Below are 18,524 nucleotides of genomic sequence, written 5' to 3' on the forward strand. Positions count from 1 at the left end.
GGGGTTACAGCACCCTTTAACGGTCAAGCCAGCCGGCCCTTTACTTATGACACAGGCGCACGCTTGGCACTACTTTGTTGATGCACGTGCGGCTACTGCGCACACAATTCACAAACACAGAAAATAATTTTTTTTTTGGTTTGGACTGGAGTGTACTTTTGGGGGTTACAGCACCCTTTAACGGTCAAGCCAGCCGGCCCTTTACTTATGACACAGGCGCACGCTTGGCACTACTTTGTTGATGCACGTGCGCCTACTGCGCACACAATTCACAAACACAGAAAATAAAATTTTTTTTGGTTTGGACTGGAGTGTACTTTGGGGGTTACAGCACCCTTTAACGGTCAAGCCAGCTGGCCCTTTACTTATGACACAGGCGCACGCTTGGCACTACTTTGTTGATGCACATGCGGCTACTGCGCACACAATTCACAAACACAGAAAATAATTTTTTTTTTGGTTTGGACTGGAGTGTACTTTGGGGGTTACAGCACCCTTTAACGGTCAAGCCAGCCGGCCCTTTACTTATGACACAGGCGCACGCTTGGCACTACTTTGTTGATGCACGTGCGGCTACTGCGCACACAATTCACAAACACAGAAAATAATTTTTTTTTTGGTTTGGACTGGAGTGTACTTTCGGGGGTTACAGCACCCTTAACGGTCAAGCCAGCCGGCCCTTTACTTATGACACAGGCGCACGCTTGGCACTACTTTGGTGATGCACGTGCGGCTACTGCGCACACAATTCACAAACACAGAAAATAATTTTTGTTTTGGTTTGGACTGGAGTGTACTTTCGGGGGTTACAGCACCCTTAACGGTCAAGCCAGCCGGCCCTTTACTTATGACACAGGCGCACGCTTGGCACTACTTTGTTGATGCACGTGCGGCTACTGCGCACACAATTCACAAACACAGAAAATAATTTTTTTTTTGGTTTGGACTGGAGTGTACTTTCGGGGGTTACAGCACCCTTAACGGTCAAGCCAGCCGGCCCTTTACTTATGACACAGGCGCACGCTTGGCACTACTTTGTTGATGCACGTGCGGCTACTGCGCACACAATTCACAAACACAGAATATAATTTTTTTTTGGTTTGGACTGGAGTGTACTTTCGGGGGTTACAGCACCCTTTAACGGTCAAGCCAGCCGGCCCTTTACTTATGACACAGGCGCACGCTTGGCACTACTTTGTTGATGCACGTGCGGCTACTGCGCACACAATTCACAAACACAGAAAATATATTATTTTTTTAGCACTTGGGGGGAGCACCCCTGATGGACAGAGCACCCCCTGGACAACACTACAGCACCTCTTTAGGACTGGGACACTGCACAGGACTTTGGAGTGGACACAGCCCCTATGGAGAACTGACTGCACAACACAGTCCAGCCAGCCCCTATGGACTTTGAAGTAGTGGACACAGCCCCTATTAACAACAGCAGCACAGCACAACACAGCCAGCCCCTATGGACTTTGAAGTAGTGGACAACAGCAGCACTACACTACACTACACAGCCCTAACTCCCACCCTCCCTCTTCACTGTCCACAGCCGAGTGAGAAAATGGCGCCGACGTGGGTACCTTATATAGGATCCAAAACCCGCGAGACTCGGAAGGCGGGATGATGACGTTTTGCCTCGATTTCAGATCCGAGTCAGGCGGGAAAAGTCGAGCCTGATTCGGATCGGACTCGGATCGGGGGGGCTCGGGGGGGTTCGGATTTCAGAAATCCGAACCCGCTCACCCCTAATATATATATATATATATGATATTGTACGTAGAATCCTTAAATAAATACACATGTAATAAAAGAAAAAAATATTTCAAAGGTACATAAAAACATCAAATAAAAAAAGGGGTAAAAAATGGCTTATCTGATCATGTAATTGGTAAGTTCATGAAAGGAGAAGAATAGGAGCCTCCAACATGTTTCGTCCATTCCTTGGACCTCTTCTCTGTATTCATATGTCTGTATATTTGTTTTCAAGATACATTAACTTTCCTTTCTGAAGGAATTTGACAGTTCAAATTCTTGAATTTCACAACCTGATTCTTATGTGCTGCCATCCTCCTTTGTTTGTTAAACTGGGTTTGTATAATGAACATTAAGTTCATTATACAATAAGTTCTTTTGAGATGAATAGTGAAATTTCAGCAACAATTAACAAGCAATACCTACCAACCTACTGACCTGTGGAACAAAGCTATCCTGATCAGAATGGTGGGACAGAGCCATGAAATTAGGACTGTCGCACCTAAATCAGGACATTTGGGAGGGAATCGGTATGATAGCCCGGCTGCCGCATGGCCGGGAGTTCGAATCCCGGCAGCGGCAGCCCGACAAAACAGCAGAGCCCAGCAGCGGAAGCCCGACCACTGGAAATCCCGATCGTGGTAAGGTAAGTATGAACTAATCTAACCTAACCCACCTAACCCTACTTAGGGATGCCTAACCTTAACCTCCCCCCTGTGCCTAATCCCCCCCTTCCCCGCTGCCTAACCCTAACCCCCCCTTCCCCGTTGCCTAAACCTAAGTCCTCCCCGAGGGTGCCTAACCCTAACCCTCCCTCCCCCTAGCCTAACCTTAACCCTCCCGGGGGGTGCCTAACCCTAAGTCCCCCCTGGATGCCCTAAACCTAACCCTCCCCCCCGTGGCTGTCCGCTCGCGGCACCCAGCATCCGCTCGATCGGGGTGCTGGGCGCCTGTCTCCCGGCGTTGGGGAAATGAGCGGCGTCTAGATATAGATGCCAGTCATTTATCCCACGGCGGGATAAAGCAGTCGGGAGGCTGGCTGCCGGGATTCCAGCAGCCGGCTTCCCGATTGTATACATTTGGGAGGTATGAATATAGTATAAATAAGCAAGCACAACACAGATGTGACAACCAACAAAGCCAACCACTTAACTTGCTTCGGGTGTACAAATATATGACTTCTAAAAAGTCATACCTGAAAGAAAAATGTTTGTCTAAATTGGATGCATCACAAAGACTCAACTCAAGTGCAATAGGTTTTGCATTAATGATCAGTTTGCAAACCAACATTTTCCAGTAGTTCACATGTGTCCTATAAAACTGCTCATGTGATGGGATTTTACAGAAACCTTAAATAAATAATTAAATAGAAAGCTACATCCAATTGTGGTTTTAACATTGCACAAAAACGTGTCCACAAGTACCAAGCATTCAGGATAATAGACAATAAACCAGTATAAAGGGTTAAGGTGCCCATCCACTAGAAGACATGAAAACAGCTGCACGATTATGACATTGTAATCGTGAAGTCATTTGTCAGTCTGTGATGAGCCTGCACTGAACGAGCAGTCGTTAGTGCAGGCTCATCAATCATCTGCAAACATGCTTAACCTGACGTTATCGTCAGGTTGTCCAGCATGTTTGCACAATGATAGATGTCTAAACGACCAGCGGGCACACGCATCGCTGGTCATTTTAGACATTTTTGCAAATGATTTGCAAACGATTTGCAAACGATTTATGAACGATTGAACGATTGTTATTGTTCAATCGCTCAACTTAATCGTCTAGTGGAACTTGGGAAAGTTTCAGACTATAACAGAAATATTTGTAAATATAACTCATGGCTAGCAATAGCGAATTTGACAAAGATAAGTCATGAAAATTTGTGCATTCCAATACAAGAATAATATGATTTACAATATGGAGTAAGCATCTGATATGCAACTTTGTATTTCTCTTCACAAACGCTGCTTTCAAAATCCTCTACAAAATAAATAACATTTTAGTAACATGTATCTACATATTATACATTTTTTTATAGTTACTTAAAAATTTATAATTTCACTGCTAGCTAATTTTATATGTCATTGTACTCATGGTACTTAGAAAAACAGAATCACAAAGATGATTACAAGACTGAGGTATAATGGTTGAGATAGAAATCAAGAGTTTAGATCACAAGACAAATAATGTCACAACAAACTGACAATATGTGGAAGGTCAGGTGCGCTCTGTTGTTTGTGTAGGGGAAGAGGTTGAAGTGTGTTGTATAGTTGAGGTGCAGTAATGAATAAACAGACACCAATGTTTGAGGGCAAACTGTTTAATTGAGCAGTCACAATGCTGCTCCAGGTTGGTCTCGGGTGGTTGATAGTGAAGGGGGAGAAAATTTTATACTGCGGTGTCGGCCTGATTTGGCCTCAAACATTGGTGTCCATTTACTCATTACTGCACCCAGAGCCGTAACTAGACTTTTTGGTACCCTGTGCCAGAAAGAGCATTGGCGCCCCGCTCATTTTTCAAAGGGACATAATGCACCCAAAAAAGGGCCATGGCTTCATGGGGAAGGGCCAGCGAAGAGATAGGAGAGGCCAGGAGATGCTGGGGATGAAATAAGAGGAAGCTACAAGCAAGAATTATAATAAACTTATATTTGACAGGCCCAAACAGCGCCCTCTGACCTGTGGTGCCCTGTGCGATGGCACCGACCGCACTACCCTAGCTACGGCCCTGACTGCACCTCACCTATAAAACACACCTCAACCTCTCCCCTACACAAACAAGAGAGCGCACCTCACCATCCAGGATCAGGTACCCTTGCAGAAGGTGCAGCACTCTGTCCCTCCCCCTTCCACAAACGACCACCCATCGCACATCACCTTTTTCTCTTCCCCTACCCGTTCCCCCCACCTATCCCCATATCTACCCCCTCCTGCATCCCCCCACCCTCCACAGCCTGAAGAGCGCGGTCCACTCCATCCTCTCTTTTCCCATTTATACTTTAATACGTGTATTTTAATACAATGGAAAATTTATGTAATGCAACTTATACACCCCCTTCTAATTACAGGTCTGAATGCAGGATTCATATCAGTCCATCATGTACATACAGTACATACAGCAATTGTGGTAATACTCTTCTAATTGTTTTTCTAGCACTTATAAGATGAATTGAACTTCAAATGACTAAGCTTTGCATCCTGGTGCTAGATAACACTGAGATCTGTAAAATATAAATCCCATCTCACATCCCTCAGTTCCTCAGTGTTTGCAAAAGTCCAGCAATGCTCTCCGTGCTCCTGATCAGATAGTCCTTTATTCAAAACAGGTCATGTGATAAGAGTAACAAGCAGCCAGATTTTGTCCAAATATATACCTCATTTGACCAAACTGGAGAGTAATCGTATTTCTTGAACCACGTAGTTCGATCAGCCCATCTCTGCCATCATTTTATACGTTTTCATAAATATGATGTTGGAACCAGTTGTAAGGAAAAATTTATTAAGCGGAGGGTTCTAAACCCCGGGGGTTTGGTGTCAGTTTGGCCGCAGTTTCTAAATGACAGTCCTGTTCTATTCTATTCTAAAATCAGTTTTGTTGTCGGTTTTACAGCGGTTTTTCAGTGGTTTTGGCCTTAGCAAATCTGTGGATGGCAAAACCGCCGCTAAACCGCCGGAGTTTGCAACCCACCACTTAGTAAATTTGCCCTTAGTCTTTGTTATTGAAATCATTCTGCTTTACGTATTGTTAAACTGAAAGAATACCAAACCAACATCAAAAATAGACTACACAATTGGGAAAGTGGCTAGACATCTGCTTGTGTGCTAACCAAAGAAAATATTTCTAAAAATCCATTTGTACATTTTCACTCAACACACCTTTTCTTCATTTTGCATTTTGCAGAGATGGTGTGAAGACCAAAATTTAATGGGTCATATCTTTAACAAGTCTTAACATCATTTATTTCTGATCCAGGGTAGCAGGTATGATGCTAAGACTAATGATGCTAAAACTACAGATCTGCACATGCGCAATACAGACCATGCGCATGCGCAATACAGATCATGCACATGCGCAATACAGATCATGCACATGTGCAATACAGATCATGCACATGCACAGATTGCCAAACAGTGATTACGTAAACCATCAGATCTAAATCAGGCCAATAGTTATCTCAAGTGCTACATTGAGAGTCTGCTGTTCAAAGTTGCCCTGGGGTATTTTCAGACCAGCCACAGATAGAACTTCATATTCTCAATATTCTAATAATAAATGTGACATATTCATCATGTTAACATTCCAACTTGCCGCGAGCACAGATGTAATTCATCATTGCTCCAACAGGGAGATAGCTGATTTTTGGATCAGCTGTCTCCCGGAATCTTTTCACTGCTCCTTTCAGAGCAGTAAGACTAGTGCACCTGCCTGAACTAGAGTTCATGCAGGTGCACAAAAGCCCCGGTGTCCAGGGAAAGGAGCCATACAGGGGAGGAAGGAATCCTAAAGGATCCCTCTACGCAACCTGGGATGAAGGAGCGTGGTGTGCACCGCAAGTGTGAGAAAATGCCATCTGAAGATGGCGAATGGTCCCACAGTCTAGCTCTGAAAATATTGTATTTTCGGAGCTTGATGACTTTCTGTTCCCATACTAGCGTATGGGGACAGCAGGCCACATCAGGAGAAAAGTAAGCAGGATATATCTGTGATACTAGTGTATGGGGACAGCAGGCCACATCAGGAGAGAAAGGTGAGCAGGAGATATCTGTGATACTAGCGTATGGGGACAGCGGGCCACATCAGGAGAAAAGTAAGCAGGATATATCTGTGATACTAGTGTATGGGGACAGCAGGCCACATCAGGAGAGAAAGGTGAGCAGGAGATATCTGTGATACTAGTGTATGGGGACAGCGGGCCACATCATGAGAAAAGTAAGCAGGATATATCTGTGATATTTCCTGCATTACCATTATGATGAATGGCCCATAAACTTAATTTCTACAAAAGCAGGTGGAAAATGTGCATTTTCACCTTCTTTTATACCTGCTTTTATAGAAATTAAGTGATAATGAATAGAGCCCATAAACAGTTAACCACACATAGTTATTACATATAAACAAAGTCACTTATAAGCAATGCACAGAGCATATCTGAGATTACATCCTCAGACACACGATATTAGATAGAAAGTAAAAAAATCTATAATTTATTACAGCAACATTTCAGCTGCAGAAGGACATTAATCATTTTTGGTTGTACATTTGGCTCACAGTTATTGCTTACAGAATACAGTTTGTGACTAGAATGCTAACTCTTGTCAATTAATTTTATTGATTGAAATACTGTAATAATAAAAACACTGTAAAATTCTAGAAGCAGAGAAGAAGGGAAATGAGTATGGTAAAATATAACTTGCACTTGCTTCACCCGAAGCCTTGGCGGATATGCCTGTGATGCCTTGTACTGGATATGATAATTATTCACTTCTAGGTAAGGTAATGCTGTAGTTATATGTCTCCATATTACTGTTATTCTGGTAAATTACAGCAGCAATAGCAATGTAAATACCTCTTTCCCTTACTGGTTGCCAAGATTTTTACATAAATGAAATTCAACTAACACTCCTATATTATCCCATTAAATATCCAATCTCAATATGCATCTCTTGAACATGGCTCTGAAATAAGGAGAAGGTACTATGCTATAATATTCGGCACCAAACTATGGTATAGCAGCAGATCATACACATTGTGACTATTTTATAATGAGGGTTTTCTAAGGCTTACTGTACAAATTCTAAAAATAACTTGCCAGGGTTACCAAACAATATCTTACTTCATACTATTGTGTCATAGGGGTCTATTTACTAAGCAGTGTTATGAGAGAGTGAAAAGTGATAAGGTGCCAGCCAATCAGCTCCCAACTGTCATTTTTCAAAAACAGCCTGTGAGATGACAGTTGGGAGCTGATTGGCTGGCACCTTATCACTTTTCACTCTGTCTCCGAACACTGCTTAGTAAATAGACCCCATCATTTTGTAAGTTCCCTCTGTTCATTTCCTACGTATTGCCTAAATAAATTACATATAAGCCTTTAATTTGCTTTTATGTAGAGGATGATTAGGAGGCCTATGTATCAAAGCTGGGAGAGAGCTAAAATTGTGAGAGATAAAGTACTAACCAATCAGCTTCCAATTTACATTTTGCAGTCTGTGTTTAAAAAATTATAGTTAGCTGATAAGTTGCTAATTTATTTGTTACAATTTTATCTATCTCCCAGCTTTGATACATAGGCCCCTAGATCTGGAGTTAGTCAGTAAAAAAGAAAAAGCAGAGTTAAAGGAAATCCAAATCATGTTCATCATGTAACTCATGGTGCAATGGCCCCTTTAGATGTATGTGTCTGAAACCCTCAACTGATGTTGTACAAATGGAAGCACCTTTGGAGTGGGCTACTGTGTACTTGTGGGACAAGAGAATTTAAATTTCTACTACATTTTTGGGAAATGGTTAGAGAGAGCCTTCAACTTCAAGATCTACTTGAAATCAACTTTAGAATGAAGTGTACAGTATCTACCTCATCTTCAAATGTAAACCCTAAGATCTGGTATAACTCGGTATGGAGTTGGACAGTATTAGAGCTGTAGTATTCCAAAGTCAGCCGACAGATACCAGGGCTAGAGATAGAAAAAATTGCAGTGAAGGTCATGAGTAAGCGCAAGTTCTGAAAAGAAGAACTTAGCGATCTTGAGCGATGTGGCAAATAATTGGATACTCCTGAGTGGAGCAATGTGAAATAAGAGATGCAGTCAAGCCACAAACTGCTAGCTTGACCGTTTAGTGAGTTGAAAGTACAGAAACATAGCTGTCTACTCTAACTTGTATCCCTAGAGGAACATGAGTGAGGGTTTGTCCACAAGACAGTTTAAAATGGGACACAGTTTAGAGCTGTGCATGGGGAAAAACATACTTTGTTGTAATGTTAGACCAGAACCATGGGAGATAGTGATGAAGATAGAAAAAGCAAATGAGACAGAGTGAATATACCAATCAGTGAGAGTATCACCTCTGAAGACTACTGCATGATGTGGTATTAACTAAGAAATGTGCAGGAGGGATAAAATTATATTAAAGTTATTCTTTATTTAACCAGATATGCAAATTGGCAATGACCCATTTTTCAACTGTACTGGGCCTGTGGCAGCTTCATATATCATTTTGCTTTGCTGCTAAACCTGCATTAGCAGTTACATCTGACTGATCAACTTCATATTAAATCCTTTGAAGAATAGGATTATGATAAGCCTGTGTAGATAATATGAGAAGAGGGTGGACCTTTCCTAAGAAGTACATTTATTTCCTGCAAACTAAGAAAACAACAATTCATCAACTTTTTATGTAGCTAACTTGTATAACTAATCTGTGAAATTGGGAGACCCCCTCCTTCTTCTATCTAACTCTCAGCCTGTGCTCCCCTCCATTTTTTCATCATTTCATGACACTGCTCGTATAACATGCATCCTGCGTAACTCCCAGATCTGGATAGGTAAATACCTACAACAGAATCGGCACACTCATGTGTGCTGCAGTGACCATTCTAATCATCGGTCTAATGATGCAGTCTGCTCTATCACTGCCCACTTCAAATATGATGAGCAGGGGGTCAAACATGAATTAAACAAAGATTTGCTGACCCTAATCAAATGCACATTATAAAGTGCTTGTTTTTTTAATGGCATTTATAAGTTGTGGACTCTATCAAGTTAATAGATAATTTGACAGACATCTAATATCTTAAATCTATTAATTGGTTAATTATAGTCCCTATTAGAGTTTATTTGACAAACGCATTTTGCTGCAAATGATCTGATGGGGAATGAGAGTAGCAATTCTCTGCTTACAGTCGCCATCGCCCTGTAACAAATCCGATGTCAGGAGTTTGAACTCAGTAGTGTGGAAGTCATTCAGAATAATAATTTTTAACTCAATAATCTTGTTATATGACATGGCATTGGAGTCTGGGTCTATACAAAGAACTGCATACACTCACTTTGTACGGATCAATAATCTACTAGCTAGATACATGGCGCTAGATAGTACTGTATATATAACCAGCAATTAGATCCGCTATATAGCTTGTAGTGCTTGTTTCATCAAAACACAATTTTTTTCTTTAAGACATTTGCGGACACAGAGTATCAGTTTAACAAGTGGAGTAAACAGATAATGAGTCGGGGTCTTTTGGCAGCACACTTCAGATTTATTTTTTCCATTATATTAATTGGGGAGCACTGCACTGATGAACAGCTGCAACTACATACAAGAGAGTGCTTGATCACAGTACCCCCCCCACACACACACACACAGACGCTCTCTCTATTACCTGGGCTTCCTTCGTTACTCATTTATATGCCATTGTCTGTAGCATACCTTCTCAGATGAAACCTCCTTTATCTGCCATAGTCTGTGGCATACCTTCTCAGATGAAACCTCCTTTATCTGCTATAGTCTGTAGCATACCATCTCAGATGAAACCTCCTTTAACTGCCATAGTCTGTAGCATACCATCTCAGATGAAACCTCCTTTATCTGCCATATTCTGTAGCATACCATCTCAGATGAAACCTCCTTTATCTGCCATAGTCTGTAGCATACCATCTCAGATGAAACCTCCTTTATCTGCCATAATCTGTAGCATACCTTCTCAGATGAAACCTCCTTTATCTGCTATAGTCTGTAGCATACCTTCTCAGATGAAACCTCCTTTATCTTCCATAGTCTGTATCATACCATCTCAGATGAAACCTCCTTTATCTGCCATAGTCTGTAGCATACCTTCTCAGATGAAACCTTTATCTTCCATAGTCTATAGCATACCATCTCAGATGAAACCTCCTTTATCTGCTATAGTCTGTAGCATACCATCTCAGATAAAACCTCCTTACCACCTGCTGGACCGACTGATTATTATTGCCATGTGCAGTAATGACTATGTATTCTTGTGGCTGTGTCTCTTTGTATAGTAGAAGCTTGCAAATAATTCATGTAAAAGAACGTAAACACACTACTGTGTTAAGCTAAAAACTATGTTCACTTCCCCGTAAGATACTTTCTATTATACAGGGAGGCAACATTATCAATACCTCACAAAATTACATTCTAACCATATTTTTTTATAGTTGGAATTCCAAACTGACCAATTTTTATAAACAACTAGAAATATATAAAACAAAACAAAACAGCACTACAACACACCCAATTATTAATGTTATTTGCAATATTCCTAAATTCTCTTCCTTATTTAGTTTTTTGCTTTTTAAACAATGGCTAATTACTGTTTAATTTCAATGACATTTCAAAAGGCTCTGTATAGAGTAGCACAACAGGCTTTCAACATAATACAATACCAGTGAAGAATGAACAAGCACTAATTACACTTTTTCAGATGAAAACAAGAAAATCCACAATTGTGGAATACTTACCGCAGTAAGGTTTGGGAACAGATTAATTGCGGCTGCACTGTCCAAAGTAAAGGGAAGAATTTGTTTTATATCCAGTGGTAGTTGCAAGGTAGGGAATGGGGGACGGACCAGCGCAGAAAGCGCTGGACTCTGGCACGTACCACCTAGTAATGACAGAAAAGAGGAACTGTATGAGATGAATTGTAAACACAAGATAAAATATAAATATATGTCTGATTATTCTAAAGTCTCACAAACTGTGATATTATTGGACTACATACAGAAATAAATACAATTTTATTTTTCAGCATAGAAACATCAGGTTAGTTAGACAACTTTAACATCAATGTGCTTTTCATGAATATAAATAACACAGTAGTTAGCCAGTTGAACATTTCTGAATTTCGCATTATTCAGACAATGAAATACGGCATACAGAGCCTGTCCAGAAGCTCTGAATAGAAGGAATAAATTATAAATCTTTGTGGTAAATAACTTTTATACATGGAGTATCTGTAACAATGTCAGTCATCTAAAAGAGTCATAAAAGCAAGTTTAAACCAATTTAAGTTTATCACACTTTTCACATTAGTCTCTGACTCTATGCGCTCTGATTGTCAGCCAGCAATTTAATATTTGTAGCTCATTGGATTTTTTTTTATATGGTAAAGATAGTTTAATTTATCTAACATACAGTAAGTTCTAAAATATGAAAATATATTGATTAGACTTTTAGCTAAAGTACTATTAATAACGTCTGCAATTTATACTTCACTGCAATGCTGGGAATTAGTAATTCTTTAAGTTCATTATGTGCCATGAAAAGATGAGTTATTGCTGCGTGCTGGAAAAATATCTAAAAATGAAAAGACTGCAGAAAGAATAGGAGCTAAAATAGGAGAAGAGGAGGAGAGAAAGAGAGAGATAATAAAATAATAATATATATCATTTATATTACTTTTGTGGACCAAGTCATAAAGTAACAAAACTGAACACAACACTGCTAATATAAGTATTATTTGATTACTTGCAAGTCGATCAGGCTTTCCAAGTACTGTACAGTAGGTAAAGAAGGGGGCGCAGATGGGTAAACAGTCCTCAGGGGTGCCGAGATGGGGAAAACAGGTACTAATTACTTGGGCCTGAGCTTGCTGGAGGGGCCCAGTGGGGGCCCGGGTCTGATGCCACCCTCCCCCTATTACCTGTCAGCAGCCCAGCACATGCTGCTGTGTGCAGGGCTGCTGTGGGAGACTGCTCGTTGCTGCTGACAGTGGTCGCACCCCCCCCCCTAGATTTGCACCGTGCTGAGGGGCTCAGAAGCACCCCCTCTCTGGCACTGCAACTAGATTTTTTTCTTAGTTCTTTTCTAAGGGGGCGTGGCCATGCCTCCCGTGAGCAGGCCACACCCCTTCTCCGGGCCCAGGCCAGCTCTTAACGCCCCTGAAGGTAATGTACATAGCAAGACAGTGATCTGATTCAGAGATGGATGCAATGCCAATGTTTATGCAGTTGAGCGAGTTTCGGTGGTCTGCGTCTGCATCTGAGTCACAATGCACTAGCGCCAAGTGTAATTTTAATTTCCAATGTTGCTCACAGGGAGGATTTATTTGCAAACTGATTAATAGACAAAGATCGTTTGTAGGCATCAACAGGGAGGTAGCGAATCAAATGGTGGCGTCTCTTTACTCAGTTCTGAAATGGGGTTACTCAAAAGTGAGTACAATCGACTGATCGAGGACAAGTTACCCCTTTGTACGCAGTCGCTTGAATTCGTGAAGCCACTGGTAAACGTCTCCATATCAGGGCAGCAACTAGGGGGGGGCTATAGGTGCACGTGCACCGGGAGGGGATTGCCTGGGGGTGAAAAAGAAGACTCTGCCATCTGAAAATGGCCGCCGCCGAAGAGGAGACTAATGCTAGAGGTCCTTACTGGACCTCTAGTGTCTGTCTCTTTGTTGGCGGCGGCCATTTTTGGATGGCCGTTTTCAGCAGATTCCATGCGGACTAGCCGTCCGCATGGACTCTGCTGAAAACGGGCATCAAAAAATGGCCGCCACCAAGGAAGAGACAGATGCTAGAGGTCCTACTGGACCTCTAGTGTCTGTTAGCAGAGCGCAATGCACACAGCGTTCCCGGAATTGCCGGGAATGCTGGCGCTGCAGGGAGAGGATGCTGAGAGCTGCATCTTCTCCCTCCAAACCCCCCTGGCAACGAGCATAAACCCCCCTGGCTGAGCATAAACACCCATGGCAACGAGCATGGAACCCCATGGCAACGAGCATGGAACCCCTGACAGCAAGCATGAAACCCCCTGACAATGAGCATAAATCCCCTGACAACAAGCATGAAACCCCCTGGCAATGAGCATGTAACCCCTGGCAACAAGCATGAAACTCCATGGCAACGAGCAGGTAATTTTAAAGTAATTAGAAGCATTACTGTTGGGCATAAAATGGTGTCGGGCAAATATGTAAGTGGCACTTTTTTAATAGGCATTACAGTGTGTGGCATAATGTGTAATGGGCATTATGGTGTATGGAATAATGCAAGTCACTATACCAGGGACGTCTGAGTAATGCACTGCCTTATGGAGGAGCAAGGACAAAATCCAGGTACGGGAAGGGAGGGGGGCGCAAAATTGCTGCCTTGCACCGGGTGACAGATATCCTAGTTTCGGCCCTGTCCATATAAACCCAGGCAGCTGCGACATTTGCTAGTTTTCACAAAGCCGCTGTGTGCAAATTTGTAGCTGCGGTGCCATTAGCGTACATCTGAGTCAGGCCTAGTGTAACAATAATGAATGATAAGTGTCATTGCAAGGTCTAAATGGATCATAAAATGAGAAGTAAAAATGAGGCATATGATATAGCAAATTCTGCTCCGGGTCTATAAGCTAGTGTTGTAAGGCTGGATTGTATATGTAATCAATGTGAGAATACATGAGAGGTCTCTCTTAGAAATTTGAAGCACTAAAAAGTTTTGGCATCTCTTAAGTACAATAATAAGCATTTTCAAAGAATAATACAGCAAAAGGCAGCTTTCTGATTATAGTAGATGAAGGTTACCCATAGTTGCCTACCTTTGCTGTCTCATCCCCGGGAGAAGCCCTGGGAGAAAAGACAGGTGGGTGGTGATGGGGGCGGGGCCTAACAATTCGCGTCAGTAAGCCCTGCCCCCTTGCGGTAAAATGTCTGTGATTGGCTTAAATTTAAATAGGGGGAGGAGCCAGATGACACGAATCATGTAGAATCATGTCATTAAGCCCCACCCCCTGCACAGACACCCGCGATTGCTGCGGAAATTCTCCTAATTCTGCCCACTTCGCTAGGAAGTGGGCAGAATGCTGGAGAAATGCCTACCCTTCCGGGAGTGCAGGGGGTTACCTGAAAAATCGTGAGCCTCCCGCGAAAACTGGGAGGGTAGGCATGTATGAGATTACTACCTGTATACATTTTAGTCTTTTTAGTTTTTCCTGTACCGCATAAATGATGTTGACAAATTTGAACAAATTCTACCTGATTAAATAAATGACACAATGTGAATGGTTAAAACTATTATTATATGATAAAAAAAAGTATAAAAAATAACGAGATGGCACCCATTAAATTACAGTTGCCTTTGGGAAAAATTATGGGTACTGAGGTTGAATTCAAATTTGTACACAAAGGCAGATGTAAGTGTAGCTAGGCACATAGCTAGGCACATAGGGATTCAGAGCTGCAAACAACCTGGCTGCATCTGTGACTGCATTGCTCGCTCAGACAACAACAGAGGTGGCCGTATCTATGCTACATCCATTCACTTGTGAAAGTACCCGTGATCACTATCACATACCTCCCAACATTATAGATCCCTGAAGAGGGACAACTCACAGGTCCGAAAAGGGACATGACCTACCATGGAGGGGCATGGTTTTGCCACACACATCCATACTGTCACTCTGGGGCTGGGCTGCGGACCAGAGACTCACCACACACTGTATAGATGCCGTGTGCATGGGCACAGCATCTACTCACCCACTGCTCTGCAGCAGTGTGTGCTCCCTCCAGCTTGCCCTCCACACTGCGGGACACTGTGGCCCGCGGGTGGGATGGCAGGACAGAGCTTCAAAAAGATGGGACTATCCCAGCCAAAGCGTGACAGTTGGGAGGTATGCTATCAATGTACTCATGGAGATTTCTGCATAAGCACAACTCTGAATAGACCATAGACCTATCTACACACCCACCACAAGCTCACCGCACACTTTTCCTATACACACCTTGTTACATTCCCTCAGTAACAAGGGAAGATGTGACAAAGATGTGTACTACTCTGAATTAATCAAAGTTGCATATGCAGGCTCTGATGCATGTGCTGTAAAAATCGCAAGATACATCAGCAGTGGGGACTTGCAGGCACTTCTCAGTCAGGCCCATATACTTGCATATACCCTAAGTGAGCCAATTTAACACAATTTATTATACTGTATATGGTTACAAGATGTAAACAAATGAAATGTCTTAGGGCCTGATTCACGGATGGGCGCAATGTCGATGTTGGATTCAGTGAGCCATTTTCTTTCCACTGTTCATGCATCACAGCCACACCTAGCACGTGCGGCAATGAATTAGTGACAGCGGTTGAAGTATGGATTTCTTCACAAAGTGGGTGACAGGTAGTCAGCGTTTGGTGGAGCTAATGGGAGGTTGTTAGAAAAATGCAGGCTCTGCGAATTCATTCACAGATGGAGAGGCCTTGGCATCTTAGGGGAGCCGCTCCATCTGAGACAGTATGGGCTTGCTCAGAGGTTTGATATGCAACCGATGTTTATGATGTTCCTGCTTTTGTATGTAAGTGGCAGATGTGAGACGATGTAGGTGGAGGATACGTTTAATATCCTGACAGCAGGGATTATGGCAGTCACAATGCCAACGCCGGAATCCCGACACTTATTGGAATTCTGGCACTGGCATCCTGACCGCCGGCATTTGTAAGGTAAGTAGCGGGGTTGGGAGGAGGGTTAGGGGTTAGGGTTAGGCACTAGGGGGAGGGTTAGGTTTAGGCACAAGGGGGAGGTCAGGTTTAGGCACTGGGGAGGGAGGGTTAGGGTATGTTTAGGGGTAAGGTTAGGAATATTTACCTTGAGCTGTCAGAATGCTTACCTAGTCGGAATGCCAGCATCAGGATTCTGACCACGAATGCCGGCATCCCATACCCAAATTGTAGGTGGGCATCTCAGTGCACAAGACATCAGCTAAGTCATTAGAATATTTTTTCGCTGGCCCGCTGCGTCCGGAATTGCAGTCACAATAGCGTTTGCGCCCATCTCTGAATCAGGTCCACAGTTGCACCTTGTTTAGTTACCTTTTTGTGCACAGGATACATTGATCTTGAACAGAAGTTATGGGAAATTGATGGCAATAAGTGACTGGTATGAACAGCAAACATTCACTACACGTTTACACTTTCCAACACTGAACATTACAGTCAATAACCAAAGAGAACATTGCACAGTGGGTTTTTAAGAAGCACTTGTCTGTTCTCAACCACGTATTTTGTAAATATCATTGCAGAGAAAACAATTTTCTCAAGTGTCTGCTCTTATTGGCAACAAGTTTGTTGACAGTGCTATAACACAATATGCTGGCCTATAATATATTAATTCATCAAAATGAACATCTTGAGAAAGATGAAAATAAATCATGCTACAGCATACTTAAATCTGGTTATTCTGTAAAAATAAGTATTTTTAGAGAGCATTCACTTAAATAGCCATTAGCAATCATAATAACCAATTTCACAGTCTGCTATGCAGCATATTTAAATAATATGTAATGTATTATAAAAAAAATAGTCAGGTTCTGTTTCCATTGTCAGTGCGATCACAAAACATATGAGTCTGCATTCTGCACAGACTAAGGGGTATATTTACTAAAGGTCGAGTTTGGTATTTTGGTCGGCTTTGCAAAGCGACCATTTATTAAAGGCAACTGATAGAAAAATTACCAAAATACCGACTTTAGAACATCAGACCAACTATTGATATTTTTATATAGACGAGCATAGAAATCAGAGATTTACTAAGCATTGTTTTGAAAACCGACCAGAAACCAACCCAAAAATGACAGCAAACCTGTTCAAACAATAGACCTGCCTTTGGGTTAAGGTGGAGCCCTGTACAGATCATAGTGATATGTGCAGGCTTTGTTGCTCTGAAAGGTGTAGAAATGGTTAAAAATAGAAAAAAGGGTCTGTGTGGTCCCCCCAAATTCATAACCAGCCCTGGACCTCTGAACCTAGGTTTTCTCATATTTTCCAGTAACCAGCATAATGCTGAACCAGCCTGGGGGTCCTCTCCCCTAAGACAACCAGTCCTCTGGTGGCAGTGGGTGTGGAGGTAATAGTAATTTAAACTAATAGTTAAATAATATTGTTTTTTTTCAGTGGCCATCAAGTCCCAACAAGCATGCCTTGGCATGAAGGCTCTTGTCGTACCTTATTGAGGAAACAAAATATATGACAACTTTTACTTTACCTCAAGTGTCCATTTGTTTCTCTTTTTATGTGTGTGCAGGTGCTCCTGTTTCCTCCCATGCTCCAAAGACACACCAAGTAAGATAAATGGCTTATGATGAGAGAAACTAACAAACCCCATTGTGTGTGTGTGTGCAGTGTAGGACTGCCATCAGAAATTGTGGGGCCCAGTACTAACAAAATAGCCCCCCCCCCTGTGTATAGGGCAGAGTTGGGTGGAGCTGTGGGTAATGTGGGTTGAGCTATTCCAGGGGTGGTGCATTAATTGGTGCATAAACCAGGGATGGCTAGACATGGTGGAGGTGGAGGTGAAGAGAGAGGGAGGGGTGACACAGAACATGGAAGACTAGACAAAGAGGGGGCTCTGGGCTGGGAAGGGTGAACTGGGGTGGCAAAGTGCAGGGTAGGCTGGTTGGACTAGGGGGTTCAGTGGCAAACGCAGGATTTCTAGAGGGGGGTTTCCAAATACTTGATTTTAGAATGAGTGTGGCCAGTCCATGAAGAGGGCATAATTAGCACTTATCCAGCTTTAATATGTTACATACAAAGTATATTGTGTTGCATAACTCCAGCATATACAGGACCAGCAATCACAGTAAGCCATTAGATGCGGAAGTAGGGCCTTCCTACCTGAGCTGAATGTTTTTCTTCAGATGTGGGCATCATTCCAGAGCATGGGAGCAAGTCCGGGAGTCTGAGGGAGCAGCAGAAGAAGCTAGCGCTGCCCTGGATATATACAGTATGTATATATTGGTCTTATGTACTGGATAGTGTATGTACTGG

At 42.4% G+C, this 18,524-nt stretch overlaps 1 protein-coding gene across 5 annotated transcripts in view; it reads right to left on the minus strand.

Annotated features, from left to right (window-relative positions):
* The window catches only part of ZNF385D (zinc finger protein 385D), a 339,897-nt gene that overhangs the window by 237,724 nt on the left and 83,649 nt on the right, over positions 1 to 18,524 (minus strand). For all 5 annotated transcript variants that reach the window (XM_088463446.1, XM_088463439.1, XM_088463432.1 and 2 more), the window contains exon 2: positions 11,247 to 11,389. In XM_088463446.1, coding sequence (XP_088319572.1) covers positions 11,247 to 11,389 — 143 coding nt within the window. The remainder of the gene's footprint in view (positions 1 to 11,246; positions 11,390 to 18,524) is intronic.

The sequence above is a fragment of the Taudactylus pleione genome, unplaced genomic scaffold, assembly GCF_031769625.1.
Source record: "Taudactylus pleione unplaced genomic scaffold, aTauple2 ptg000053l, whole genome shotgun sequence".
Lineage (NCBI taxonomy): Eukaryota > Metazoa > Chordata > Amphibia > Anura > Myobatrachidae > Taudactylus > Taudactylus pleione.